Source organism: Eschrichtius robustus, chromosome 3, assembly GCF_028021215.1.
Source record: "Eschrichtius robustus isolate mEscRob2 chromosome 3, mEscRob2.pri, whole genome shotgun sequence".
Classification (NCBI taxonomy): domain Eukaryota; kingdom Metazoa; phylum Chordata; class Mammalia; order Artiodactyla; family Eschrichtiidae; genus Eschrichtius; species Eschrichtius robustus.
In genome coordinates this window covers 14,619,042-14,646,710 of record NC_090826.1, presented here as the reverse complement: position 1 = coordinate 14,646,710, position 27,669 = coordinate 14,619,042, and the positions used below count along the sequence as shown (strand labels likewise).

The 27,669-nt window shown below is 53.1% G+C and overlaps 2 protein-coding genes across 3 annotated transcripts in view; both read left to right on the top strand.

Moving 5' to 3' along the window:
- IFFO2 (intermediate filament family orphan 2) overlaps positions 1-20,762 on the top strand; it is a 48,336-nt gene extending 27,574 nt beyond the window's left edge. The window contains exons 2-9 of one of the 2 annotated variants that reach the window (XM_068539027.1): positions 6,219-6,279; positions 7,561-7,656; positions 8,825-8,965; positions 10,319-10,458; positions 14,561-14,681; positions 14,818-14,910; positions 15,842-15,972; positions 17,189-20,762. In XM_068539027.1, coding sequence (XP_068395128.1) covers positions 6,219-6,279; positions 7,561-7,656; positions 8,825-8,965; positions 10,319-10,458; positions 14,561-14,681; positions 14,818-14,910; positions 15,842-15,972; positions 17,189-17,294 — 889 coding nt within the window. In that variant the 3' untranslated portion in view covers positions 17,295-20,762. The remainder of the gene's footprint in view (positions 1-6,218; positions 6,280-7,560; positions 7,657-8,824; positions 8,966-10,318; positions 10,459-14,560; positions 14,682-14,817; positions 14,911-15,841; positions 15,973-17,188) is intronic. The other variant, XM_068539028.1, reaches the window with a different exon arrangement.
- Positions 20,763-23,544: 2,782 nt separating this feature from the next.
- ALDH4A1 (aldehyde dehydrogenase 4 family member A1) overlaps positions 23,545-27,669 on the top strand; it is a 31,349-nt gene continuing 27,224 nt past the window's right edge. The window contains exon 1 of the mRNA XM_068539026.1: positions 23,545-23,651. Within this exon, the coding sequence (XP_068395127.1) occupies positions 23,590-23,651 (62 nt within the window). The 5' untranslated portion in view covers positions 23,545-23,589. The remainder of the gene's footprint in view (positions 23,652-27,669) is intronic.

The window sequence follows — 27,669 nt, the reverse complement described above, 5'->3', positions numbered from 1 at the left end:
CACTGGCCCTGAGTGTTAGCTGGGGGTGGGGGCTGGCAGTGAAGCTGCCGATCCCCTCCCCCCAGTGGCTTGCGGAGACTTCTCGTCCATCACGTGGTCCAGCGGTGGCTCCTCAGGAATGCGGGGAGACCACATCTGGCTGAGGCGGGGCAGCTACCTCCCCCTCCTGGCCACCTCCTCACACATGTGCTCCTTCTGCTAAGATGGTGGCTGAACCCCGCCGAGATCTCGGCAGCGGTGTAGGGCTGGGGAGTCATTTCCTCTCCCCGCTCATTGTCCTGACATCCCTGCTTTCCCATCCCGGGCCTGGAGCTGTGGGAAGTGGGAGAGGGAAGCTTTCTCCTTCTCCCTGCCCGCTTCCTGCCCTGGCCCGCCCTCCCGCTGGCCTGGCCTCTCCCAGGGGAGGTTCAGGAGCCGAGCGGACGTGGACGGAGCAGCGGAGTCCCCCAGCCGGGGCTGTGCAGATTGAGGATGTCCAAGGGGCCCTGGCTGGGGAGGGGCAAGCAGGGGGGCTGAGGAGTGATTGCTGCTTGGATCATTCATTCATTCATTCAACAAATCCATTCAATAACTGTTTGACTCCTTACCAAGTGTGGGTGGGTTTAGGTGTAGGGAGAACAGCAGTGAGCACAGAAATGGTAATTATAACCAGTTCTCCGGCTGGGGGAGCGGGCAGACCCCCAGCTTTAGACCCGACTCCTCCAATGACTTGTATGGTGGCAGCCATCCTGTGCCCCTTTTCCCACCTAGAACAGATGTCTCCCCCATGTTTCCTCTGTGCTCCAACAGGCCAGGGCACCTGGCCTGGGCACCAGGGTGCTACCTGCACCCACATTCACATTCCCGATTTGTGGGCTCCCCAGTCTGAGCCCCTGCTTGTCCTTTGCATTGGCACAGAGGCCCTCCAGGACTAACCCTTGTCCAGCACTGCCGTGTCGTGGATCACACCCAGTGGATTTGGACACTGGTAAGCAGAGGGATTGGGGTGACTGAGTCCAGGGGCAGGAGGCTGGGCTGGGGCCGGGAGATGGGCCCTGGGGTCCAGTCCAGCCAGAACCAGCCCGTGACTGGGGGCCAGTCACATGACCGTCAGAGAGTGCCGGAACAGAATGGCTTTTCTGGAGCGAGCCTGGGGTATGCTGGGCTCACACTGTGTCTCATTTACAGATGGAGAGATCGAGGCTCTGAGTGGGGGAGGCAGAGCCGGGGGTCAGGCTCGTGTCCTTGCACCTCACTCCTCATGAGCGCTGCTTGGGCTGGGGGAGGGGAGGGCACTCTGCTGTCCACTCCCTGGGTGACCTGCACCTCAGTTTCCTTATCTGTACACTCAGAGGCGTGGTCTAGGGGAACTCTGGTCCCCTTTTCAGCCTTCGCTTCTGGAGATTCTCTGAGTCTCTTGTTTCCGTAAAAGAGAAACAACCCCCCCTTGCTGGCTGTGTGATTTTGGGGGAGGTGCTTCATGCTTTTGGACTTTAGCTTCTTCATCAACGACATGGAGGTAATAATAACCCGACTTAGAGGTTACAGTGAAACTAAAATGAGGCTCTGCCTGTGAAGCCCCCGAGGACGGTGCCTGGCACGTCGTAAGCACTCAGTCTGTGTTAGCTGCCCTATCACATCATCATCGTCATGGCATCAGTATCACCACCACCATCATCCATCCCACCTGCTTCAGAGGCTGGCGTGAGCATCCATAGACTGAGAGCATTTTGAGGAGCTGGCATGCGTACAAGGCTGTTGTTGAAGGGTGTCTGCAGATGGGGGGAGAGTGAGAGGATGCTGGGGGGAGATGCTGGGGGCGAGAGAAGGTCCCTGTGATGTGGCTGGGGCACGAGCTAGATCTGGGGCCTGAGCACTCTTTGGAGGTAGAGAAGATGGAGGGTGGTCCGTCGCTGTCCCTGGCATCGTGGGCCGGCTCTTTGGGTGAGAGCCATGCTTGATGAGATGCCACAGCCAAGCCGCCTGGGAAAGATGGCATCCTGAGGTCTGCTGCCTCAAGCCTGAGCTCAAGGAGGGAAAACAATGGAAGTGGCTGCGGAGGCTCAGAGAAGAGATGACATTTGAGACAAGCCTGGGAGAATGGATAGATTTCAGGAGGCTGAAGAGGAGGGAGGGAAAGGGGAATCGAGTTACCTCTGAGTCTCTGTTTTCTCATCTGCAAAATGGGGACCATCCTTAGGGGAGGGTTAAGTGATATTTTATCTTTTTTTATTATTAATTAATTAATTTATTTTTGGCTGCGTTGGGTCTTCGTTGCTGCGCATGGGCTTTCTCTAGTTGCGGCGAGCGGGGGCTACTCTTCGTTGTGGTGTGCGGGCTTCTCATTGCAGTGGCTTCCATTTGTTGCAGAGCACCGGCTCTAGGTGCACGGGCTTCAGTAGTTGTGGCACACGGGCTCAGTAGTTGTGGTGCACGGGCTTAGTTGCTCTGCGACATGTGGGATCTTCCCGGACCGGGGAACGAACCCATGTCCCCTGCATTGGCAGGCAGATTCTTAACCACTGCGCTACCAGGGAAGTCCCTTATCTTTTATATGTATATGAAGGCCCAACATGGTGTACACCACCCAGAAGGTGACCAATAAATGTCCCTCTCTCCACTCCCTTCGAGAGAAAAGAATCTGGGGACTTCCCTGGTGGCGCCCACCACCAGGGAAGCCCGCACACCACAATGAGGAGTAGCCCCCGCTCGCCACAACTAGAGAAAGCCCATGCGCAGCAGCAAAGACCTAATGCAGCCAAAAATTAAAAAATAATAAAAATAAATTTTAAAAAAAAGAGAAAAGAATTTGGAAGTTTTATGAGCTGGTGGGTCAGGGCGGGCAGGGGTGGATCTAAGTGATTCAGGCTGTCTTGGCCTTGGCTAGAGCTGTCTGTGTGCACTGGGCCTTCATTTTCCCACCTGTAAAATGGGGAGGAGGTTTCTCTGCAGCTTCACAGCCCGCTGTGTGAGCTCCTGTGCTCAGCAATGGGCCACACATGAAAGTCAGGAGGGCAAAGGCTTAAAGGACATGACATCCACCAGCCCCTGACCCATTGTAGGTGTGTCCCCTCTTGGTGGCAGCTGGCTACTCCCTGGCCTTCCTGCTGGCCTGTCTTTGCTTATGTTGGTCCTGCTGCCTGAAACTTCCATCCTGCTGAAACCTTACTCCTGTGGGCAGATCCAGATCAGGAGAGGGGGCCGTGCCTGGGAAGCAGGTTTTGGAATGTCAGAGCCCACAACTTGGTTGACCAGTTTTTGGTTCAGCTGCATGCTCCCTCTCTCTGGGCTGAGTTGCAATAAATGCAGGGCATCTGGGGCGCCTTAAGAAACATCACTCATCCATCCTTTCACCCCAGTCAGCCAGAGCAGCTGAAGGGCAAAGCTTTTCTGCACTGTCAACATTGAAGCTGGCAAAGCCAAGCTTTCCCGCTGCGGCTGGGAGGGGAGGTCAGCGTAGGCAGCGGGTTTGGTCTGTCAAGCCAGCTGCTGCCAACACACAGGGGTCCTTCTTGGGTCTCCTGGGGGCAGGTGCACTGGCTGCCCACCCATCCAGCTCTGGTAATAAAAGGCCCACGAAGTCATTTGTGCAAGCTCATCTGGGGTGCAGCTTAGAGAGGCGAGGGGGCCACCAAAGTGCCTTCTGCAGGGGAGCTCATTAGAAATGAGCCCCACCCCAGACCTGCTGAATCCGGGTTTGCACGTGAACAAGCTCCCCGGGTAATTCCCATGCAAATCACAGTTGGAAACTGGATGCTTTAGAGCATGAGCTTGGCTTGAGTCCCATCCTTGCTTACTAACTGTGTGACCCTGGACAAGTTACCTCACCTCTCTGAACCTCAGCTCTCTCATCTACAAAATGGGTTTGGGGAAAATTTCTCTACCCGAGAGTGTTAATAATTTGCATGAAAGCCGATGAGATGTGTACAAGGCACTGAGCCCAGTGTGTGGGACTCAGACTGTGCTCGCCAATCAGTGGCTGCTGCTACTACAGCTAATGTGTCTGGAGATCCAAAGACGTGGCTTAAGTTCTCGCTCTGAGTTGACTTGAGACAAGTTGCTTTCCTTTGCTGGGCCTCATTTTTCCCGTCTGTTCAATGGGTCTGTTGACCCCTGCCCCACCTTCCTCACAAGAAGTTTGCTTAAAGGAAAAGTGAGGAGGGGCTGGGCCTTATCCCCAAAAGCCCGTCTTGGAAATGGGTGGGTGTGGGGGAGAGATGTCCCTGGGTGCCCGCATCTTCAACCCTCACTGCCCCCTCCTCTGCTGCCCCTGGTGTTGCTGCAAGATGCAGTAGTGAGGCTGGCCTCAGGAGCCAGGCTGCAGCCAGCGCCACACCGGGCTCTCCCTTGTCCCTTCTCTGCTCAGCGGCTTTGGAATTGAGCCCCCTGCCCCACTCAGGGCAGTGTGGCCAGTAAAGATGATTCAGCTCGGGACCTGTGTTCTGGGCCTTGGCCTCCCTTGAGGGGAGCCCCAGATGCCCCATGCTGCTGGGCGAGGTGAGGGCAGCCTTGAACTTCTCCCCACCTGGGATTCCTGTTCCCCACACTGGGCCTGGGACTGGACTCAGTTTTCCTATTTGTACAACGAGGGTGTTCAGTGAGATGATCCCACCTGGGTTAGATCCTTAGATTCTCTTGCTGCCCCTCCTTAGCTTCCTCTGTGTTCCTCATCCCTGCCAGGACCCCTGTCCCAGCCCCACTGCCCACTGGGTTCTGAACTCTGCAGCCCACAGAAGATCTAGGCCTGGCCGCCACCACTGGGGGCTGGTAAAGACCGAAGGGAACGGGGGATGGGGGGTGAGTGGCGAGTGTGTCCTCTGGGAGCCCTGGCCAGGGCCGTCGTGTCTCCTGTGGGAAAGAAGAGGAATTTTCCTCTGTGTGTGCAAACAGTATCCGTTTTCTCTTGCTTCCAAAAGCTGGTGACGTAACCCACTCTTCAGCCATCCCTCCCCTCTGGCCTATTTTTAGCTGGCCCCGACAGCATCCTAAAAGGCTTCCAGACCTGCCTGATCTGAGGCCATGTAGGGAGGCAGCCGTAGGGTGAAGAAAGAGAGAAAGTCCTGGTCTGTCTGTCCCAGGATGGGGGGTGGAGAAGGACCTGTCCCTCTGGGGAAGGAGGGGCATCTGGGTGGGAAGTGGGTTAGGGCTCTGATGGGTCCTGGGTCTACAGGAAGCCTGGCAAGGTTACAAGCACTCAATCTGGAGTCTCCAGCCTGGGTTTGAGTCCTGGCCCCACTTGTCCTCACCCTGACCTTGGGTACCTGACTCTGCCTTGCTTGCTTCACCTGTAACGTGGGGATCATGGTGGCACCTAGGCTAGAGGGTTGTTTTGAGGATTGAATTACATCACATAGAATGGTGCCTGGTACAAAGTAAGCACTCAGTTAAGGTGGGCTGGTATTGTTGTGGTAACTAATTATTATCCTCCCATCCTGCCTCCGGTTAATGCTGGGGGTATACTCAGAGCCCCCGTGTGCCTTCTCCCCTTTGTCCTTTCCTGTTCAACTTCAGCCCACGTATACACAAACGAGATGACATACGTACCGCCCCTGGAATAGAGCCTGGCACTTAATAAGCATTAAATAAGTGAGAGTTATATTTATTTTTTGTTTTAATGTAATAAAACAGACCTGGGTTTGAAGTCCAGCCCCACCCCCTAACTAGCTGTGTGTCTTTGGGCAAGGTGTTTAACCTCTCTGAGCCTCAGTTTCCTCATCTGTAAGATAGGGGTGATAACAGCTAGGTGGGAAGTGTCTTTGTTGGTTAGGGTAGGTGGTAGGACAAATTGACTCCGAGATTGCGATGGTTGGCACAATGAAATTTGTTTCTTGTGGTTGCAAAGGAGAGCCTGAAAGTGGTGCTGGCTGCAGCCTTGCTCCTGAGAGCAGCTTCAGTACCATGTCTTACAGGAACGGAAAGAGCAGTAGCATTTGTACAGTGCTTCACAGTTTGTGTGGGGGGCTGGCGGTCCCTCCTGCCGTCATCTCCCGGTGGTGCTGTGCTCATGCCTGGAGCCTGGCACCCGTCACCACCACCTGGTATCATGGGTCACCTGGCTGTCCCACACATCTAGCTCCCTAGATTGGGAGTTCCCGAGGGGCAGGCAAGGATGGAGTCGCTGCTGCACCTTCCTTGCCCAGCCTGGGGACAGGCCCAGGGTGGGTGCTGGCATTGTGTCTGAGGCTGGACTGGCCTGGGGAGGCCACCCTCTGACCACCTGTCTCTCTTGACTCTTGCAGATGGGAGGAGGAGCTCACCAAGCGCATGAACCTACAGACCATGGTGGACACGCTGCAGGAGGTGAGAGGTCCTGACCAGCAGAGGCTTGCGGGAGAACCACGTGGCCAAGGGGCAAAGCCGGGGGCAGTTCCCAGCACAGCCTCTGTGCTCTGCTACCTCCTGCTGCCTCAGTCTCTCCTCGAGGGAGCCGGAGGCCTCTCCCGCCTCCCCTCCTTCAGGGCTGGGAAGGCACCAGCACAAGAGTTGCAGAAAAGCTTGGGCACAGGAATCCTGGTGCTGCCCCCGGCGTGCAGGAACGGACTCGGGGCTGAGTGCCCTGCACAGGGCGGGTGGCCACATCATCAGGTGGGCTCCCAGCCCTGGCAGGTGCTCAGCAGCGGGCATGAGGACATTCTTTTGCTCTTCTGGCTCTGTGGCTCTGTGTTCTGGGCCCTGCTTCTCACTGGCCTGCTGTGTACGCCAGGCAACAAACTTTACCTTCTCGGCCTCTGTTTTCCTCTCAGCCAAATGGGCATAAGAATGGCAAGCTCATGAGAAGGCATGGAAAGCTCTTTTAAAAAAGAGCTTTAAAAGCATTTTAAAAAAATTGCCTTCTGATATTTAAAGTATTGATCCTCTAAATAAATAAATAAATAAATAAATAATAACCAAAAAAAAAAAAAGAAAGAAGAAAGAAAGAAGATAAACACTGATCTTCTAAGGAAGTTAGAGACAGATTAAAATAATGTCAATATGCAGAAGGAAAAGGATGAACGTCCCCCCACCCCACTTTCTTTTATAAGAAAAGTACTTTTTACTTTACACACATAACATGCTCATGGTCAAGTACATGGAAAATTCAGAAAAACACAGAGAAGAAAATAAAACTCACCTCCAGTTCTCCCCCCTCCACTGTTGATAAATTGGTGTGTGACCTTCTGGTCTTTTCTGTGCAGACACACACAAGCCCGAGGTGGGCATGTTCGGTTAGGCTGGCACGTGTGACATTGCCATTCTGGAGATCGGAGATGGTCAGATATTTTGGCAGTTTCACGTGAATTGACCTACTACTGGGATCCCTTTTACATCCACGTTTTCTCTTAATGTCTGCCATGGATTTTTCCATACAATAAATAATCCTTGGAGAAGTGTTTTAGGCTGAGCAATGCCCTGTGCTGAGCGAGGGCTGAGTGGGGACCCAGGCTGGGACGAGGTTTTTGGCACCCCTTCCTTCCCTGGCACAAAGGCACCCGGCTTGGTTGGATGTCAGGTGTCCGGGGCTCTGGACCCAGGTGTCCATCCCCTCCCCTCCAACAGAGAGACCAGCCCCCCTAAAACCTCCCCCATCTCCATCCCCCGTAGGCAGCGCAAGAGGCAGAAGCCATCCAGGAGGAGATGAACGAGAAGATTGAGCGTCTCAAGGCCGAGCTGGTGGTGTTTAAGGGGCTCATGAGTGACGTAAGTGCCACCGACCGCCACCCCCAGGCATCATGACTTCCGCCCACAGCCATCATGCAAAACGCTTCATTCACTCCGAGGCCCCGGAGCTCGGCTTCTAGTTAGAATCCTGGCTGGCTGCGTTTGACCCGTGAGGATGACGGATGCATCGGAGACCAGGCCCCCCTCCCTGCCCCCTCCCCACTTCCGCTTCCCTTGGTCTGAGTAGAGATGCATTAATCCGCTGCTTTAACCCATCCCGCCCTCCCTGGGGCTCTTCTGATGGTCTGTGTGCGTTTGCTCCATCTCCTGCCAGCTCACCACGGTGACGGCGGGTGGTGGCCATGGGCCTCTGTGTCTGGGCGCAGTGGCGGCCAATGGCAGGTTGAAGGAGACCCCGGGTCTGATCTGCGCCGGCCTGAGAGGCTCCCCGGGCCAGCTGCCTTCAGCAGGGTTTGCTTTGTAAAGTCGGGACAGGCCAGTGTGGGCATCCTTGGGACGATCGGAGCCCCTCTGAGTAACCGTGGGCAGGGGCAGCTGATGGCAGCAAGGGCCTCCTTCCTACTGGGGACCTGGTTTCCTGCCACCTTCAAGCAGCGGGTAGTATGTGGAGAGAGTCTCCACAAAGGAGAAGGAGCCCAGTACAGGTGACTCAGCCTGGAGCAGTTCTGGTCCTGAGAGGCGTGGAGCTGGGGTGGCTGGAAGAGGCCATGTGGCTTCCCCTCACTGGGGTCCAGGGGACCCCCCCATCCTAGGCAGCCGCAACCATCAGCCGTGGGAGGAATCTCTGTGTGGGGGACAGGTGGAGCAGACCCGGTGGGAAAGCAGGGGGGTCTTTCAGCAGTGGGACTTGTCTTTCTTTTTTCTCTGCTCTGACAAAATAAACACTGACGCTGTATCTGCTGAGAGGATGCCTTCCAGCCCTTAGGGTGACCGGCAAACACACTGTCCACTCGGCGCCGAAGCCCTAGGCTCCCACAGTCCCTCCGCCCCCTGCCCTGAACCCGAGCAGCTGGCCTGACCCTTCAAGTCCAGAAAAGGCTCAAAGACCCCCTCGGACTGCGGGGCCTCCCGCCCGACACCTGGGGGTCTCCCCACCCCTCTATCCAGTCGGAGCCTGGGAGTGCCTCCCCACCCCCATGCTTGCTCCATCCCTCGCTCACGTAACCCCCTGCTGTCCTCCCTGCAGCCCATGACAGACCTGGACACAAAGATCCAAGAAAAGGCCATGAAGGTGGACATGGACATCTGCCGCCGAATCGATATCACGGCCAAGCTGTGCGATGTCGCACAGCAGCGGAACTCGGAAGACGTGTCCAAGATCTTCCAGGTGACTAGGGCTGCCCTGCTCACCAGCTGCCACTCCCAGCCGCCCACCGCCCTCCACCCCTGCCTGGCCACCCAACCCCCGTTTTCCTCGCACCCTGCCCACGCCCCTTCCCCCCACGAGGTAGCGTTTGCCCAACCCTCTGGCCTCCCCAGGAGAACGTAGAATCAGGGACGCATAGACTCATAGGCACGTCTGACTCCACCATCAAGGCTGACCGCTTCATCCAGTGGCTGAGGACACCGCTCACCGGGCGGGGCAGTGGGCGTGACAGGCTCCAGGACGGACATGGCAGAGCTGGGAGTAGGACTCAGGTCTCTGGACCCTCCAGGGCTCAGTCCATCCATCCACCCTGGGTCCACTGCCCTGCTTCCTGCCTCTTCCTCTGGGAGCCGGAGCTGGGTACAAATGCCATGGTCGGGGAGCCCTGGCCAGGCTTTGGGAGCGCTGGGTGAGCTGGCCTGAGCCCTGGTCCACGAGCCTCAGAATTCAGAAGAGGGGCTGTTGACTCTTTTTCAGTCCCACATCGAGACTCACTCCATCCCCCCCTCCCCCCGTCCAACCAGCAAGCGTGTGTGTCCCAAGCGAAGGCGATGGGTTAGCACTGGCAAATGTCCTCCAGGGAGGGCTTGGGGGCTGGTCCAGCTGCCCAAAGGGCGTGCGTCATTCTCTGAAGGCTGCTTCTTGAGTTTTGGGTTGTGGTTTGGCTTTTGCTTGAGCCCAGGGCAGTATGACGTGTTGTCGCTTTAAGTATGTGACTTTGGATGGAGTGGGGTGAGGTCTGGGCTTCCCTGGGGCCCATTGTCCACCTCGTGCCTTCTTGCTGCCCCTTTGCGGGGAAGCAAGGGACCATTTCAGCCTTTGTCTGGTTTGTCGTGTCTTGTCTGCTTGGAGTGGAGGAAGCTTGTTGAACCTGGGGCTGCCTGCCTGTCAACTTTGCATGGGAGCAGGAGGGCTCTGGGAAGCGTGGAGCCGTCTGCGCCTCTGTAAGGGGTTCTCCTCTCTGGCTGCCTCTGAGACATACCAGGCGACTCAGTGCCCCAGTCTGGCCCGCTCTTCTCCCCACATGATGGGGCTGCCTCTCTGGTGAAGGGGTGAGCTGAGCCAGCCCAACCACCAGGCGTCCCAGGGCAGGGAAGGGTCCAGGCCATCTGTTCCTCCATCCTGCATGTCTCCCCACCTCACGCTTCCTGCTAACGCCGCCTGCTTCTTAGAGGACCCGGCATCTTTCCAAGCAGTGGCTGCCCCAGCCATGCTCCATCCATCCTGTGGGACGCCGGCTCCCTTCCCCGTCCACTCCGCCCTCCATCCCAGCAGAGCCTCCCAGTGACCTTGATCTTTTCCTTTCCGGGTCAGGTGGTCCCTAAAAAGAAAGAGCGTAAGGTGGCTTCGGACGATGACATCTCTGAGCAGGACGGGGAGGTGAACCGGTTCTCAGATGACGAGGTCGGCTCCATGAACATCACAGACGAGATGAAACGCATGTTTAACCAGCTGTGAGTATCCCTGCTGCCTGGGGGCTCCTCTCCGTTTCCCCAGGTTGGGCAGGGCCGGGGTGGCAAACTGGTGACCTGGGCCGGAAGTAGCCTGCAGATGTTTTGTTTGGCCAGCACGGTGCTCTGAAAGAATTTGGATTCGGAGTTTCACATTTTCAGAAAGGGTCAAATTGGTAATGGTGGTCATATTTGTGGGCAATTCTTTTTTTTTTTTATTGAGATAATATAACTGACGTGTAACATTCTGTTAGTTTCAGATATGCAACATCATGTTTTGGTATTTGTATATGTTGTTAAACTGCTCACCACAATAAGTCTAGTTAACATCCATCACCATACAAAGTTACAATTTTTTTTTCCCTTGGGCTGAGCTGCTGCCCGGGTTAGTGGCAGAGTTGGGCTGGGTATGGTCCGTGGTGGGCTGGAGCTGGCTCGCACCAGCTTGTGAAAGCTGATTGTACGCATGTCTGCCCACTCCAGGTTTAGCGATGGCACATCAGTAGCTTAATATTTGCCATGATGGGAAATTGTCAGGTGCTACCAGTCTGGGCAGCCCTCTCCCACCCCTGCGGACAGCCGATTTACTAGAACCTGGCTGGGTACAGTCATCTGGGTCAGGGATGCGTTGTAGCCTTGGTGTACCCAGTGCTATACTTGCAATCCTGATCCATCTTTGGCTCTAATCCGTAGAGTATCCCGGTGTGGGCTTGGGGAGGGTAGGGGTGCAGCTGTGGGCATTGGCTGACTCATCTAAGGGCCTTGAGTCAGAGAGCAGGCTGGGACTGGGTCTCTGGAGTCCACCTTTCCCCCTGCCCCACTGGCCTGCTCTTGCCTGCTCTCTCCCCTGAGCCCTGAGGACTCAGCTTTTGCCCAGGACTGGAGTCCTCCCTCTCCACCCCTACTTCCCCCACCCCTTGCGTCTGAGTCTCAGGGCCCAGCACACTTTCTGGCCTGATGTCTGTTCTCTGGAGTCCTGAGTTTCCAGTAGCAGGGCTGGCTGAATTCGAGTGCTTGCCTCTGGTGAGCCATCACCGACCTTCCAGGCCCCTCCAGGAGGGCACCTCCTATTAGCAGGTGCTCCTGCCATCATACTCATTTCAAAAGCCAGGGGCACAGGCCTCTCCTAATGCTTCCTACAATGCTCGGGGCTGGCCTAGCATGGTAGAGTCCCAAGATCACTCTGCCCAGCCCCTTCAATGCACAGGTGAGGCTCAGAGAGGGCTGGGCAAGTTGGGACAGAGCCGGGCCCCTGACTACCGGTCCAGCACTGTCTTCGTGCTCAGAAGAGATTTCCCTCTTCTGTTTCCTTGCCACACCATCCCCACCCTGGTGACTTGTCAGGAAGATGGGAATCGGACCTGGGTGGGATGGGTTTGCCCAGCACTTACCTATACTTGCTGTTCCCTTGAAACAACATTGAGATGGGGCTGTGTTTGGGACTTTGCTGTTTCGAGGGTGACAAGGAGATTCCTAGACTCTCGATTCATCTTTCACCATCTCCCCCCACACCCAGTTCTCATAGTCTCATCTTTCGTTGATGAGAGGGGCTTTGGAAGAGAACCCTTGGTCGGGTCTAGGTTTTCTGAACGTTGCTGTGGGCATTTCTGAGTGTAGGGCAGGGTTGTATGCCCCAGAGACCCAGGCTGGGTTCATTTGGTTGAATTAAAGGGCTTCTTTGAAGAAATTGTTGTCCCTGGTTTTCATAAAGTCACCAGGAATCCATAGGCTGCCCAGGAAGTGGGGTGAGCTAAAAAGCTGTGCTCCCAGGTGTATGAAAGGGCTTTCTTTCCAATGCTGCTAAAATGGGCACCTGAGCGTTGACAGGTCTGAACTGGGTTCAGTATCCAGTTAGGTTGATCTGGTTGTAAAGTTGCCTAGTTCAAAAAAAAAACGGCCAACCTCTGATCACCCCTCCACCCTTGTAGTTCTAGCCAAGGCCACGCAGACGGCACCAGGGCAGGGCCCTGGCCCCCTCCTGCTGACATCTCCGCGGGCTACGGGCTGAGACTCAAGCCAGAGCCCCCACCGCCCCGGGCCAGCTCCTCTGAACTCCTTGAATAATGCACCCGTGTCAGGGCTGTTTTGTTTTGATCAAAATCAGTTGCTTGGGCTTCAGGCCGAGAAGGGGAGAAATTTGCTACTTTCTCTGCACAGTGTCCAACCCTCCTGCTCAGCCCTGCCCTCCAGATCTGGGGGGAGGGGCGCGCCTCTTCCGAGCCCTTTCTCTTGTGCAGGCAGCTTCCTATCCTTTCTAGTTCCCCATTACTCAGCTGGGGTTTCCTTCTTGTCCCAGCCGCTGGGAAGGAAGTGAGGTCAGCAGTCTAGTATGTGAGGTGGTGATGGGTCGACGACGTTTGACCCAGGGGCTCGCCCCGGAACTGTTTTGCTGGGGGGGTGGGGTGGGGGATGGGCAGCGCCTCACCCTGCAGCCCTGCCCCAGCTCTGGTCCCTGGATGTAGGGAGCCACCTGCAGGCTCCCGCAGGAACCGCTTCTTGGTGGGGAACCTGGCTCCCGGGAGTGCTCTTGGGCTCTGCCGGGTGGCTCCAGCCTGGTCCATTGTCAGCAGGTTGGGAGCAGTGCCCTGTAGGATCCAGAAAGTAGTTGAAGGAGTGAGCGTGGGCAGTGGGGAGAGCCCTGGGATGGGAATCAGGACTTGGGACCCACATCTTCCTCTGCAGCTGATTCACTGGGTCAAGCAGTTTAACTCCTGCAGGCCTCAGCCTTCCCATCTGAATAATGGGCATATTGGGCTGAATGATTTTTACGGTCCCCTCCAGTTGGGGTAACCAGTACACCTCCAGAACCCCTTCAGTCCCAGGCACACCTGTATGGTCCATCACCCTACTTCCAGTTCTAGTGAATAAGGAAGCCCAGAAATCACTCAGGCTTTGCATTCAAATCTGATTTCCAGCATGTATTATTCTAGAAGTCCACCTAATCCCTCTGAGCCTCAATTTCCTTACCTGTAAAATGGGACTAACAATCATGCTCACCTCACAGGATTGTTGTGAGGATGGAATGAATTGCATTTTAATACATGCATGGTGGCCTGTCCCGTGCCCAGCACATAATAGGTGCTTGGTGATGTTTTGATGGGCAGGAAAAAGCCATAGGAAACAGAAAGATCTGGCTTTCAGCCCTAGTTTCTTTTTTTTTTTTTTTTTTTTTTTTTTAATTTTTATTGGAGTATAGTTGATTTACAGTGTTGTGTTAGTTTCAGGTACACAGCAAAGTGAATCTGTTATACATATACATATATCCACTCTTTTAGATTCTTTTCCCATATAGGCCATTACGAAGTATTGAGTAGAGTTCCCTGTGCTATACAGTAGGTTCTTATTAATTATCTGTTTTATATATAGTAGTGTGTGTATGTTAATCCCAATCTTCCAATTTATCTCTCCCTCCCTTACCCCCTGGTAACCATAGTTTGTTTTCTACATCTGTGACTCTATTTCTGTTTTGTAGATAAGTCCATTTGTACCCTTTTTTTTAGATTCCACATATAAGCGATATCATAGGATATTTGTCTTTCTCTGACTTACTTCACTCAGTATGACAATCTCTAGGTCCATCCATGTTGCTACAAATGGCATTATTTTGTTCTTTTTTATCAGCCCTAGTTTCTGGTACAGCCTAGCTTAGTGTGGCTTTGGACAAGTGAATTATTCTTTCTGAGCTGCAGTTTCCTCATCTGTAAAATGGGAATAATAATAATACCCACCTTTCCAAGTTGCAGAAAAGGTTATATGAATCACCTCAGGCATAGCAGGGGCTCCAGGAATGAGTTATTAAATGAAAGGAAAACAGTCACAAGATTGGACTCGGGAGGAAAATATCTTTAGTCTCCATTAATGAAAGCCTGGCATCTTTAGGAATATACATTTTAAATTGTATAAATAATATGTAAATAAACTCTGCATTTGAAAAGAGTTAAACTCCAAGGAGAAGGCATGTGTCCCCTTTGGCCACCGCCGCTGCCTTTTTGGATGGCCACCTGGCAGGAGCCCAATCATCAGGGCAGTGTCCCTTGCTCTCCCCTGTCCAGGCCCCTGGAGCCTGGCTCTGTTCACTCATGCCCTCCTGTGTCCCCCCCAACAGGCGGGAGACCTTTGATTTCGACGATGACTGTGACAGCCTGACGTGGGAGGAGAACGAAGACACACTTCTGCTCTGGGAGGACTTCACCAACTGCAATCCGAGCATTGACCTGCAGGGCGAGGTGAGCCGGGCATGGCTTCTTAGAGGCTGGGAGGTAGGCACCGGGAGCACCTCCTTTCCACGATCCCGCATCCCCCACTCTTTCCCTGCAGCCCTCACCACTCAGCTAAGTTGTCCCCTCTGTTCTGTTTCCCCAGCAAGAGGAAAACCTGGGCAACTTGATCCATGAGACTGAATCCTTCTTCAAGACGAGAGACAAGGAGTACCAGGAGACCATAGGCCAGATCGAGGTGAGGCGTTAGGTTGTTCACATCACCCGGTTGTGACCCCCGAGACTCACGGTGATTAGGTGCCCGTGTGGACAGGGGCTGGGAGAGCGAGGCAGACACAGGATCGGAAGTCAGGAGATCTGCTGATTCCCTGCCTAGTACTGGGCAAGTCACACCCCTCTTAGGGCCTCAGTTTCCTAATCTGTGAAATGGGGTTGGTGATCCATGTTTGCCCCAGAGAGGTTTTTTTTTAAAGTTATTGACTGAGATGATGATCTCAAAATAATGAGAACTGACATTTGAGTGACATCAAGTGACACTGGGCATTCAGCCCTTTAAAAATACACCCTCCCTGGTATCCGCATACCCTATGTATGTACCTAGAGGGACCTGGGTGCCTCCACGCTATGCAGTAGGTACTGTGTGCCCCATTTTACAGAGGAGGAGATGAGGTTAAAAGAGACCAAGTGACTTGCCCAAGGCCCCCCAGCCAGGAAGCAGCCTGTAAGCCCAGTTCTCCCAGCTCTGGAGCCTGTGTGCTGGGCCACATCTATCAGTGAGAGTCACTGCTGTTGTCACGCTGGAGAAAGAGAAGGCCAGCTCCTTTCCTGGGGGATGTATCACTTGGTAGAGGAGAAGGGTCAGAAACACGAGAGACTTCAGGACTTTTCTAATCCAGTCCACATAAAGGACTGCAGGGATGCCGGACAGGGTGGAGTTGCTAGGGCTGCCCCAGTGGTTGCTAAGCAACCATTCACCTTCCAGCAGAAGTGGTTCTAGGGGCCCTGCACCAGTATGTAGAGAGCAGAGAGCAGAGGGAGGGCCCTGAGGGCGTGGTGTCCTGGGGTGGCCCCGATGCTGCCACCGCCACTGAGGACGGGAGGTTGCTGAGTGGTCTGCCATGAGGGAGGATGCCTTGGCCTCCCCTTTATGCCATGTTGGTTCCTCTCAGCTGGAGCTGGCCACGGCCAAGAGCGACATGAACCGACACTTGCATGAGTACATGGAGATGTGCAGCATGAAGCGGGGCCTGGACGTGCAGATGGAGACCTGCCGCCGGCTCATCAAAGGCTCCGCAGACAGGTACCCGGCCTTGTCCTCCCTGGCAATGCAGTGGTGGCATCCTTGGGGTGGGTGGCGGGATTTGTGGGGCTGCAACTTATAGCCTGGTGGTTTCACCTGCCCAGGCCTTTGGTCCATCCGTCCATCCACCTGTCTGTGCATCCGATGACTATTAGCCTCCTACTGTGTGCTAATGCCTTACACATCTAATCTCACGTGACCGCTCACAACAACCCTGCCCCCATTGATTCAACAGCTACTGTTGAAGGCTTGCTCTGTGCAAAGCCATGGGGATACAGTGATGAGCAGAACATTCGCAGCCCCGGCCCTCCTGGAGCCCACGCCCCACTTCCTGCTGAGCTGGTGGGTGGAGGAGGTGGCCGGAGCTCACATGTGTCCTTAGGAAGCCATTTTCCTTCCTTTCCCGTCTTCCAACCCAAGGCCATATGCGTCTGTCCCCGGGAGACTGACATGCATCAGGCCTCTTTTATTTGCTGGGGGACACCAGAACCAAGACAGAGCCCCTGCCCTCAAGGAACACTCAGCCTTTCGGGGAAGACAGATATGCTAATAATAAAATGAGATAATACACATAAAATGCTTGGCATGAAGCACAGATATATTAATTATAATTGTTTCTCTTATCATGACGATATTCTTGCAGGCTGTTGTTTGGGCTGTAAGAGAGGGAGAGGCAGGGGGAAGTTGCGTGTGTGTGGCCCTGGGCTTATTAGCATGTCACCTTTAGCTCATTGATTCCCAGAAGCCACTGTTGTTTTTTCCATTGTTTGGATGGAGGAGCGGGCCCGTAGGCAGGGAAAATAGGTTGCGCCAGGCCCCCCAGCTCAGCAGTGATAAAGTGAGAATTCAAAACCAGTGCTATTAACCACTGTCCCGTGTGGCCTCCCTTTGGGCTCTGAGTTAATTGTCCAGACGTGTGTTAGGTGATGGGAGTGTAAAAACTGAGCTTGACCCGTGGTTTCTGCTCCCAAGGAGCTCTCAGCACCAAGCAATTAGAGAGGCGGGTGCAGGGCCTCCCAATAGGTCTCCATAGCCACGTTCAACTCCTGGGCTTTGAAGATTCTAAGGCACGTGGTGCAAGGGCGGGCCTCGGGGCAGGATCCGCCTCTGAGGCTAGGTTTTCCAGGAATGGCTGCTCCGTCTTTCCAGCTCTTTGAATCCCTTCAGAGGTCCTCAGGCTGCCCTCTGATGTCCCCCATTCTCTTGTGCCTTCCAGGAATTCACCGTCCCCTAGCTCCATGGCCAGCAGCGACTCAGGAAGTACAGACGAGATCCAGGATGAGTTTGAGCGGGAGGCGGATGTGGAGCCCATGGTCAGCTGATGACTGATGTCCCCCAGCCTGTGCCTGGTGGTCTTGGTGATGGGGCCTCTGCCCGCCTCTCCCCACGGGGCCAGGAAGTGGGGCTCCAGCCCTCGCCACGCAGACTTCCTATGCCCTCCCTTCTCTGGAGGCCCCAACGGACCGCTGCTTCCTTCCTTCCTTCCGCCCACCACCAACCAGTGCCCCTTCTCCATCCACCCACCCAAGGAATGGTGCTGTCAATTTCTATTGTTCTCCACATTACAAATGCAGACTTCTGTCCGGACGATGCAGTGTTAACTGTGCCTTTTCCCTTAAGCTGAGCCACTTTGAGCTCCAAAGAATTATTCCTAGCAGGTGTTTTTATACAAAACTCTAAGGTGAGGGTGCGGGGTGGGGGGGGCCCTGGCGTGGTACAATGCCGTTTTCTACCCTCCCACCTGCTCCTCTGATTGGCCATAAGCTCTGCCCTCCCTCCTCTGCTGGAGTTGGACTTGGGATGGCCCACCTCCCCCCAGGAAGGAGCTGTTTGTCTTTGCGAGCTTTCCAGGCCTGGGTGGGGGAATTCCTGAGGGTTTTTCACTTACTGAAAGAGAGAAAAGATGGAAGGAGGGAGGGAAGACAAATTTTTCTTTTCTTTCTGGATCGAGTGGCAAAGCAGAGGGCCAAGGCACTGTGGGGGAAGGCGGAACCTCACTGTGTTTAAACTACTATGCAAAAACAAAACAAAACAAAAAGCAGCTTGCCTTATACCATTGTGGAACGTAGGCCCTCTCCTAGATCCCTGGTTTTCCCCTGGAGCTGGGAGGGAGGCAGAAGCTAGGGCGATCTCTCTCGCAACCTCTGAGGGTGAGCACTGACTTGGGAGGGAGTTTGGTCAAGGTCGTTAGCGAGGCCTGGGCCCCGTAAGGCCCTCGGCCACCTGACTGCTTGCTTTCTTGGGACCTCTGTGGGTTGGGGTTGGGGAGCGGGTCTTTTATTGCCCTGATGACTTGATGTTTTTCCCAGCCAACAGTAAGGGGTTATAGATCTGTAATTTCTCTGTGAGAAAGTCTGGAGGGGGCCAGGCCTGGTATCTACCCCCTCCACCTCGGAGCTGGGTCGGTACCGCCCGCTGCCATCTTGGTTCTCCACTGTGCCGCGGTGGCCCACTCTTTGGCCACTGGCAGGCGTTGGGAAGGGAAGGGGAGGGAGCCAGCGGGGGCTGCTGGCAGAGAGGAGGTGGTGAGAGTAGGAGCTCGAGTAAGAACCGTCCTTGTTCTGCTCATGGACATAAGCTCACCTTTTTCCATAATTCCCTGATTGAGCAGTTGGGGAGTTCAGCTGAGCCATATCTCCCCAGACTTGAGAGGGCCTGAGTCAAAGGGCACTGTGTGGCGGCCACCCCCAGATCTCAGCTTGGAGCCAGCAGAGCCAGCTTTGCTCGTTTTTTAAATTTCTTTTTGGACCCACTACTGTGGGTGTGATTGCTGATTTTTGTTTTGGTTGGCCCAGGAGCTCCCCCTGGAGGTCAGAGGAGCAAAATGTGCCCAAGGCCCAGAGCTCCTTGCTACCCACTGCTTGTGTCTGCAGGCAGAGGGGGAAATCTGGCCTTGTGTAGATCAGGCCCCCTGTCTTTCCTCCCAGGGTACCAGTGATCTGTAAGGACCTCCTCTCTCTTCCGTTTTCCCCCACCTGTTTTGCAGTCTTAAAATCATTGTACATAATATTCATATTATATAAATATATATATATATATGGAGAGAGAGGAGATTGTTAGTGATTGTGTGTAATTTTATTTATCAGAACTTGGTGGCCTTTATTGTGAGTTTTTTCCTTTTTTGTTGTTGTTGTTGTGGAGGAACCTCCTGCTGTTTCCCTGTGAAAGTCTGGCTGAAAGTCTTCCATTCCCAGAATCTCTTATTAGCCAAATAGTCCCTTGTTGGGTACGTGGAGGGACGAGGTTTCGGAGGAGAGATCACCCCTTCTCCTCCTCCTCACTGACCCTTGTTCTCAAGGTTACAGGGTTCAAACATATCAGATTATTATTGTCGTTATTGTTATTGTTGTTTTAGTTTTAGTTTTATTTTAACCAAAGGTTATCAGAGCCAGTTGGGCTTGGACCTCAGCTGCTGAAAAGATTTTCCGTTTCTGGGAGGCTGGGAAACTGGCTGCCTCTCTGGCCTCCTCTGCCCAGGGTGAGGGAGGCATTGAATGCCGTGGACAGGTAGGCAGAGTGGAGGCCTGCCCCAGGTTTTTCCTCAAGGTGGTGGGAGGGTGACAGACCTATCTTTAGAGTTAAGACAGTTAGGCAACAATGTAAGTATTTGGGGGTAACTAAGGTTACCATGGTGATTGCTGTCCAATGGTATTATTTTTGCTTTCCCCCTTGGATACATAGGATATTTGTCTCTGGGGACTAGCGTACTCTGAATTTATCTGGGGAGTATGGAAATGGCAGGAGCCAGAGTCAGATGCTGGCCAGAAAGATCCGTCTTGCTGGTTTTCAATAGCTGTTCTTGCTGGGGAGCAAGGACTTGGGGCTGTTGGATGGGGGGACAGCAAGAGTGTTAGTGACCTGCCTTCAGGGTGCGGTCCTGGTTTTGGCCTGGCTGCCTCCCTCCCCACCAAGTTCTTTTTTGAGTTAGTTGCCAGTGGGCCCCGCTTGTACCCTTGCCATGGGCCCACAGCTTGCCGAGAAAGACCCCAACGCTCGCTGGGGCAGCACCAGGTCCAGTTGGGATGAACTGGTCCATCCTTTGTAAAGATGTAAATACTGAATTTTGGTTTTCTATTTCTCAGCCCAGTGTCATATTGACATTGGTATTTTAGAATTGGTCTCAGATGGGCTCTCCTGTGCTGCCCTCTCTCACTCTCCTATTTTGGGGGGTTTTATAAAAAGAGAGGATTGGGGAGGGACAGGGAGAATAGCTTCCTTTGGGCTCCCTGTTTGTGGAACACACACACACACGCACACACACACACACTTCTCTGAGACTCTGAACAGGGAAAAAAATGATTGGCAAGTAAACACATTTTGTTTTCTTGTGGCAGTATGTCTAGAGGTCTCTGACAGGCCTGTCCGTCATGGACTTAGCTCTATGGATGTAGCTCAGATGACCTTTGGAGAATCAAACCACTTTGGCTTGGGATGGGGGAGAGGGTGTGGGGCAGGGGATCATGTAAGGTGTAACTTAAGCTAAATGTAATCTATTTATAAAGCAAGAGACTCTCATCTATTTTTATGAAAGGAAAGTTTTTTTTTTAAATCTAGGGTAGGCAGTTATGGTAGCCCAGCATTTTTCTGTGGACAGGTGCATGTTGCTGCTGGATTTAATATAATCAGTACCCCTCACCTGTCTCCGCATCCTCACCACCTACTCATCCACACCCACGAGCGGCTTCAGCAGAGTGTAGGTCACCCCTCACCTCATTTCCTTGTCCCTTGATCCCCCAGCTCCTTGGTCCTTTGAAGTCCAGGGGGCTGGGCACTTGTGGGAGTGGGTGGGCAGTGGGGAATTCAGAACGGAGGTGGGTGGTGGGAGGGAAAGGGGGCACTAGGTAGGGGACAAGCTCTGCTTCAGAGGGTGGGCTCCGATTAGTTGCTCAAACTCTGGTCTGCCAAGATCCATTGCCAAGTCAGCTGTGTTTGGAGAGAGCTGAGAAGCAGTAGGGTGTGGGTGGCAATGGGCTGTTGGTTCATGGAGCCCACAGCTTCCTTGGGGCCTGGGCCTCAGTGGGTCCAAGGTTGTCAGGCAGCTGGAGCAGGAGTGCAAATGCCATGAGATGCCTACAGCCCAGCCCTGGCTGTGCCAACCCCAGGCCAAGGCCTGGGATGTAGTCCTTGCTGTGCTCTTCCAGGGACCTGGATGAGGAACTAGGGTGCTGGGAGCTTCCTGGGTCCTCCACCTTGAGACACTAAGCTCTGGTTCTAGAAGGGCACTCTCCTAGAGTGGGGGGTCTGGAAGCAGCCAGGTGGGTGTCGGTAAAGGCAGATTCTCCCTGGAAGGGAATTTTCCATGAGTGGAAGATTTCCAGGCTCAGGGTGGGCTGCGTGTTAGTCTCAGGCTAAATCCCTCACCATTCCCTCTGCCAAGCCCTCAAAGAGATGAGGCAAAGGCAACCCCACCCACAGACCCCTTCGTGGACATTTTAGCATCTACCTGATTTTTAGCCCCATCCAGGGAGACTTTCTATCCTGAAGTCCCATCCCACCCCACTGTTGCTGTTTGTCTGCCAGCTGGGTCTAGTGTCAAGGGGAAGGGGGGGTTTATATTCATTGAAAGACTACTGATCCTACCGGAAACCAACCTGTTTACTGTACTGTTGTAAATATCATGCCCTTTATATCCTGTATATTGGCTTCTTTTAAATAAAGTGAAATGTCTTAGAATTGATGGTGCCTTGTTTTTTTTTAAATTAAGGATTAAAAAAAATTAAGGATAAAGAGGTGATGGGGAGGGGCAAGAGGACGGTGGGCCACATAACCACTAAAACAATTAGCTGATTAGTGATCAAATAGGGAAATTTCACATCACCTGTTATATTTGCATCTCACAGTAAAATCTTTGGAAGTAGTTAAAGCAGGAATTATTATACATATTTTACAGAAGGGGAAGAGAGCCAGAGAGATCACAGACTGAATAACTGGCATAGCCTGGTTTGAAGTTGAGCTCCTTGTTAATCACATCGACCCCATTTCATAAACCTCCTCACAGTGCCCTTGAAAGGCTACCTCCTAGGCTCTGGATTTGACACTGTCCAATATTCTAGTTTCTTTCTGTTAATGGCTGAATTCAGGGAGACATTGACCTGTGTGAACTGGGCCCATGACTAGGGTTTTCTTCAAGGATGAAGAAAAACAGCCACTACCAATTCCAATGAACTTTTTACCATCTCTAAGACTTGTGCTTAATGTACAAATGGCTCTCCGAATCTGCAAGTTTCTCATCCTTGGATAGGGAAGGCTGACTGTACTGTGCCATCTTATGTAAGTGACTTGAGCATCGTGGATTTGGTATCTGCAGGGGCTGCTGGAACCAATGCCCCACCAAGACTGGGGGACGACTGTAGTTTCCTTTCCCACTCCCCACTCTGTTTAAATTCTCCAAAGTGCCTTAAAGAGTGTGCCCTCCTGGAGAAAGGAGTAGCATGAAATAATGAGGGCGTTCTAAGGTGGGTATTATTACCCCCACTTTACAGACTTGGAAACTGAAGCCCAGGAAAAATTACGTATTTCGCCCTTGTCATGGGGAGAAACCATGATCAGCAACTGAACTCTGACTCCTAAGCAAGTTCTTGGTACACGCTGCTGGAGGAAATATAAACAGATATATTAGAAGAGAGCGTTAGAAAAGCTATAACAGTACTTTAGGAATCGAATGGGTCTCTAAGATTCCATCCTCTGGAAGACTTCAGAATCTGAGTTTTAAATAACGTTCACGTGTTCATCATGCAGAAAACTTCCCCGAAAATTCAAATTTTGGTGCGGGGCACAAAAATAAAGCACAGGAGCAACTGGTTCCGCGTCCATAGGCTTTGAAGGAAAGCCTGAGCATAGACTGGCTCCGGTTTTATCTTTTATTGATCGTAATTTGCAAAGAAGCAGGCTGATTTATCTAAGCGCTAGGCCTCAGGAAGCTGGGTGGCCCCGCGCCAGGCCGGGAGGTGGAGGGCGGCTGAGTCCCAACCAGGAGGCTAGAGCCAGGGGCAACAGGCTCACTCCAGGGGCTGCAGCCCCCGAGTTGAGGTAGGGGGCTGGCCGCTATGCGGCCCTGCACGGTCGAATATTCTGGCAGCCACTGGCCAAGGACAGCGAGAGTGGTAGGGCTGGAACTCCAGCTGCACCTGACTGGCAGACCCACTGTCCTTCCGCGCCGCCTCACACGTGTCCCATTCCCGCTCTCTTATTGGCTGCTTCAGCCCCTCTATCCCGGCCTAAGAAGGCGGCTACATGACCGCCCCTCTGATTGGTCCAGGAGCTTCCATGTATCATTCTGATTGGCCGATGGAGCTCACTCCCTTTTGCCCGCGGCCCCCTTTGGAGGGCGACTGGGTCATACCATAAAGAGAGGAGGGGGAAGTGCGTACCTTTCAAGGCTTCTCTTTTGGGCAATTTTGCCCTATGTCACATAACGTCCTTTATCATGCCCTCAGAAGGGACTTATCTTATTAGCAGAAGGTAAATACAGAGGCGTTTCGGTTGAGCCTGGCTTGGAGGACGGCTGGGGTGACATGTTCCCCCCGCCAGCCGAGGTGGTGCGCTCAGGGCGGGGCAGCGCAGTAGAGCCGCTCCGGGGACGAACGGTCCAGCGAACTGCAGTGCCGAAAGCTCAAGATGCTGCTGCCGCGGCTCGCGCTCCGCGGCGCCCTGCTGGCTCGCCCGTGGAGGGCTGCCGGGTGAGTGAGCACCGGGCCTGGGGAGGCCCCTTGCGGCGCCTGCTGGCCCGGGATCCCGGGAGTCACTGGGCGCTCCCTCGCCCCCGAGCCGGACTCCCTCCCTGCCATACCCTCGCCGGGTTTCCCAGGGTCTCCGCTCCGCCGGGGGTCACGTCCTCTGATGCCGTCCGACCCCCACGCAGGCCTTCCTCCCATTGCTATTCCCCCGTCTTCCAAAGGTCTTCCTTCAGCTAGGGGGACCCCCTTCCCGAATCCTGCAGCGGGGTGGGGTGCCTCGGTGCCCTGTTGGCTCCCACGCTTAGAAAGTAGCCGCTTAATCACTCGTCCTTCTCCTGATACTGGATCTTCGAAATTTGCCCACCGCCGGAGTGCAGTGCCTTCCTCCCAGGGCACCTCTTTTTAGCACACCCCGCTTCTCACCTCCCCACCCTCGGTCTCACATTCAGAACCCTACCTGGGTCTTCCCTCTCTTCTGTCCACCGGCATTTCTATTTCTCTCTTTTCTCCTTCCCCTTTTTTCAAGTTAAGTGTTGGGCAGAAAAAAGGACTCCTTTCTTCTGATAGGTGGAATAATAATACTTATGGAGTGCGTTGAACGTGCCAAACCTGTGCTACGCACTTGGGGTATGTGCCTTATTGTGATGATTAATAAATAAGTTGCTACATGTAAAGTGCATTGAACAGTGCCTGGCGCATAGGCAGTGCCCAGTTGCTATTAATCATGACCGTCATTATCACTCTTATTTAAACTTCTCCTGTGGGTAGCTGTTATTCCAAATTACAGATGAAGAAACCAAGGTGCAGTTTCAGAGTGGAGCTGCCCTGCAAACATAGATTTGCAAACCCCCGCACTGTGGAGTTGGGTTCCTGGACCCTTGCCCACTCAGCGACAAATGTTCTCAGAGCCCCTTTCTGCCTCTGGGCTTGGTGGAGAAGGTAGGTAGCACACAGATCCTGCCCCAGAGGGGCTCACAGTCTGGAGAGGCTGCACCCCTATGGACCCGTGTTTCTGTCCACCTCCCTTTCAGAGCTGGGCAGCTCCTGCCCCCAGTGTTTGCCTGACCTCTAGGACTCACCAGTTACGTCTCGCCTGCTGAGCTATGCCCTTTCTGAGTTAATCAGTGTCCTAAGGGATGGTGCAGGGGTGCCCTGGGCACGGATGAGTCCCAGTGCTGCTGTGTATTCTCTGTGGCGGGGTGGGATAAGGAAGAGGACATGGACAAGAAGGGCTCTTTTTCCAAACTGAGGACGGGGGCCACGCTCACTACACCCTCAGCGTGGTCCCATTTGCAGGCCTCTCCCTGCACTATGAGACCATCCCTCTCAGACCCTAGATGGAAGCCACATAGATTCACCTGTTTACTGAGTACCTACCGTGTGCATGTGCTTTGCTAAACACTGCAGGAGGGGGGGTACCCAGGGGATTTACACGTGGATGGGAGCCTTCCAAGAGTTTTCAGTGTAATGAGGAAGAAAGCCTTAAACATTAAAAAAACAAACAAACCCTCTAATATCTGGTAGAAAGAAATCCCTATTCTGAAAAAAAAAAATAAAAGCTCATAACAGCAATAGTTATCAAGCAATCAAGTACCATAGGCCTGATTGTGCAGATAAGCCCTGTATTATTACCATTTTACAGATGGGAAACTTATCTGTCTGTTAAGACAAATGTGAGGCTAAAATCGCAGTCAGACTCCAGACTCATGCTCTTAATTACAAAGCCTCCTGAGTGGAGAAAAAGCATTTTGCAATCAGAGAAAGCGTTTTCCAACCAGATCTGCCGGTTCAGGTTATTTCCTTGGATACAGCAGCTGCCCCGCTGCCCCAGACCGGGTTTCCAACCTCGGCAGTATTAACATTTGAGTCTGATAACCCTTTGCTGTGGGGCACCGTCCTATGCATTGCAGGATGTTTAGCAACATCCCTGGCCTCCACCCACCAGATGCCATAGTATCCCCCAGTCGTGACAACAAAATAATGTCTGCAGACATTGCCAAATGTCACCTGGGGGGCAAAATCACTCCTGGTTGAGAGCCATGGTTCTAGGAGAACAGTTTTGGTGTTTGGTCACTTGTTCATTTAGTCGACACATATTTAGAACACTCCTGTGGCACGCCATGTCTGCATTTATGGAGAAACAGCTTTAGGACGTTTTCAGTGATATCTCTCAGTGTCCTGTACGTGAAGCTCTAGTGCTGAGAAAAACCATCTCTTGGGGAACTGCCATGGGTGATGTTCTGTAGTGTTTCCCTTTCTGCCTGGAGTGCCAGGAATCTCAACCAATTTTTAAACATACTCTTGATTGTGCATTTTCTTTTTATTTAATTAGTAGGTGTCCATTGTACAAAGTACAGATAAAGCAAAAAAGGGTTACAAAAAATCTCCTGGCAGCTCACCACACAGAGGGAACCACTGCTGTCACTTTGATTACTAGCCTTTTAATATTCTAGGAACATATATGCTTTAGAAAAACAACATAAAAATGGGCTCCCCTGCAAATCCATTTTTGTAGCTTGCTTTTTCACTTGAGACTTCTCTACCATATTATATGTCCCCAGGGCCTAGAACTGTGACTGCCACCTGGGAAGCCCTCAGCAAACATTTGGTGAATGAAAGAACGATTACGTGATTCCTTCCTTGCCAACAGAGATTTATCACAACCAGTCTGGGAGACAATCACGACAAACACCTGGCCTTTACGGATGGCCCGGGGATGGTCACTACGGGCTACCATTTACCTTTTATGTGGATGATGTTACTTAGCTCCTCAGCAACCTATGCTGTGGGTGTTACTATACCCACTTCACGGATTAAACAGCTGAGGCCTGTGGAAGTTAAGGAAAACTTGTCCAAGGCCTTAAGCTGTAAACACCAGACCTCCCAATTGATTGCCTTTTGTCTCCTTTGGCCCTGACCTGCCTGCCCTTTTTTCTATTTCATTAACTTTGTCATGGGTGTCCTCTGCAAATTCTCTTTGGAAAGAGCCACAATACACATTTATATATAAATTTAATAAATAAAAGAACTAACCCAGGCTCATAGGAAGCTTACAATCAATGTTAATTTTTGTCCCTTACATACTCTTGTATCAGACCTCGCTGGGTGCTGGGGTCCAGAGGTGACTCCAGTTCAGCCCCACCCCCCAGTGTCAGGGGGCTTGCGGGCTGGAATTCCCCTGCAGAAATCCTGGTAACTTTGGACCCCTCTCAGCCCACCAGCCTGTCTAATTTTCCCAATTTCAAAACCCCCCAGTGCTTGTCCCAGCCTGCCCGCCCCTGGGATGGGCAGAGGCTGTGCTGGGCTGGGGCCTGGTACCTCCCACCATTCCCTGGACATACTCTGCCCTTTCACTCCTCCAAGCGGTGGCCAGGGCAGTGCCTCTTGCCTAGAATGTCCTCCCCTGGTGAACCCATGCTCACCCAGCACTTTGTGGCCTTGCCAAGGCAGCTCTCCTTTGGCCCTTCAGTGCCCTATCTGTAAAACGGGAATAATCCTATTAACAGGCATGTAGCACAAGGATTAGAGATGATGTGACAAGTGGCTTGGTGGGGGCCTGGGACTCAGTGTGCGCCCTGTGAATAGAGTAAAAGAATAAGTAGAACCTACAATGATCATAATACTTGCTTCTAAAGGTGTCAAAATCCCCACTCAGGCAGCAGTCAGCACCAGCACATGGACCCTGGGGAACTTGGCTTCTGGGGCCCAGCACCTGGCTCGGCACACAGCAGGTGCTGAACAGTTGCTGTTGGAATGGCACACAGGACAGCCTGGGGTGGATCCTGGCTCTACCTCTTAGCAGCGGTGTGGCCCTGGGCAGGTTGCTTGACCTCTCTGTGCTGCCTCTTGTTCCCACGTGGAAAAGAAAGATAATAGTCGCTACCTTGTGGAATTGTCTTGGAGAGTAAACGAATTCATACACGAAAACCACTTTGAAGAGTGGCCAGCACCTAGAAAACTTAGTAAGTGTTGCTTCAAGCATTATTTTGATCCCCTCCCCAACTAGCGGGCATTGTTATGC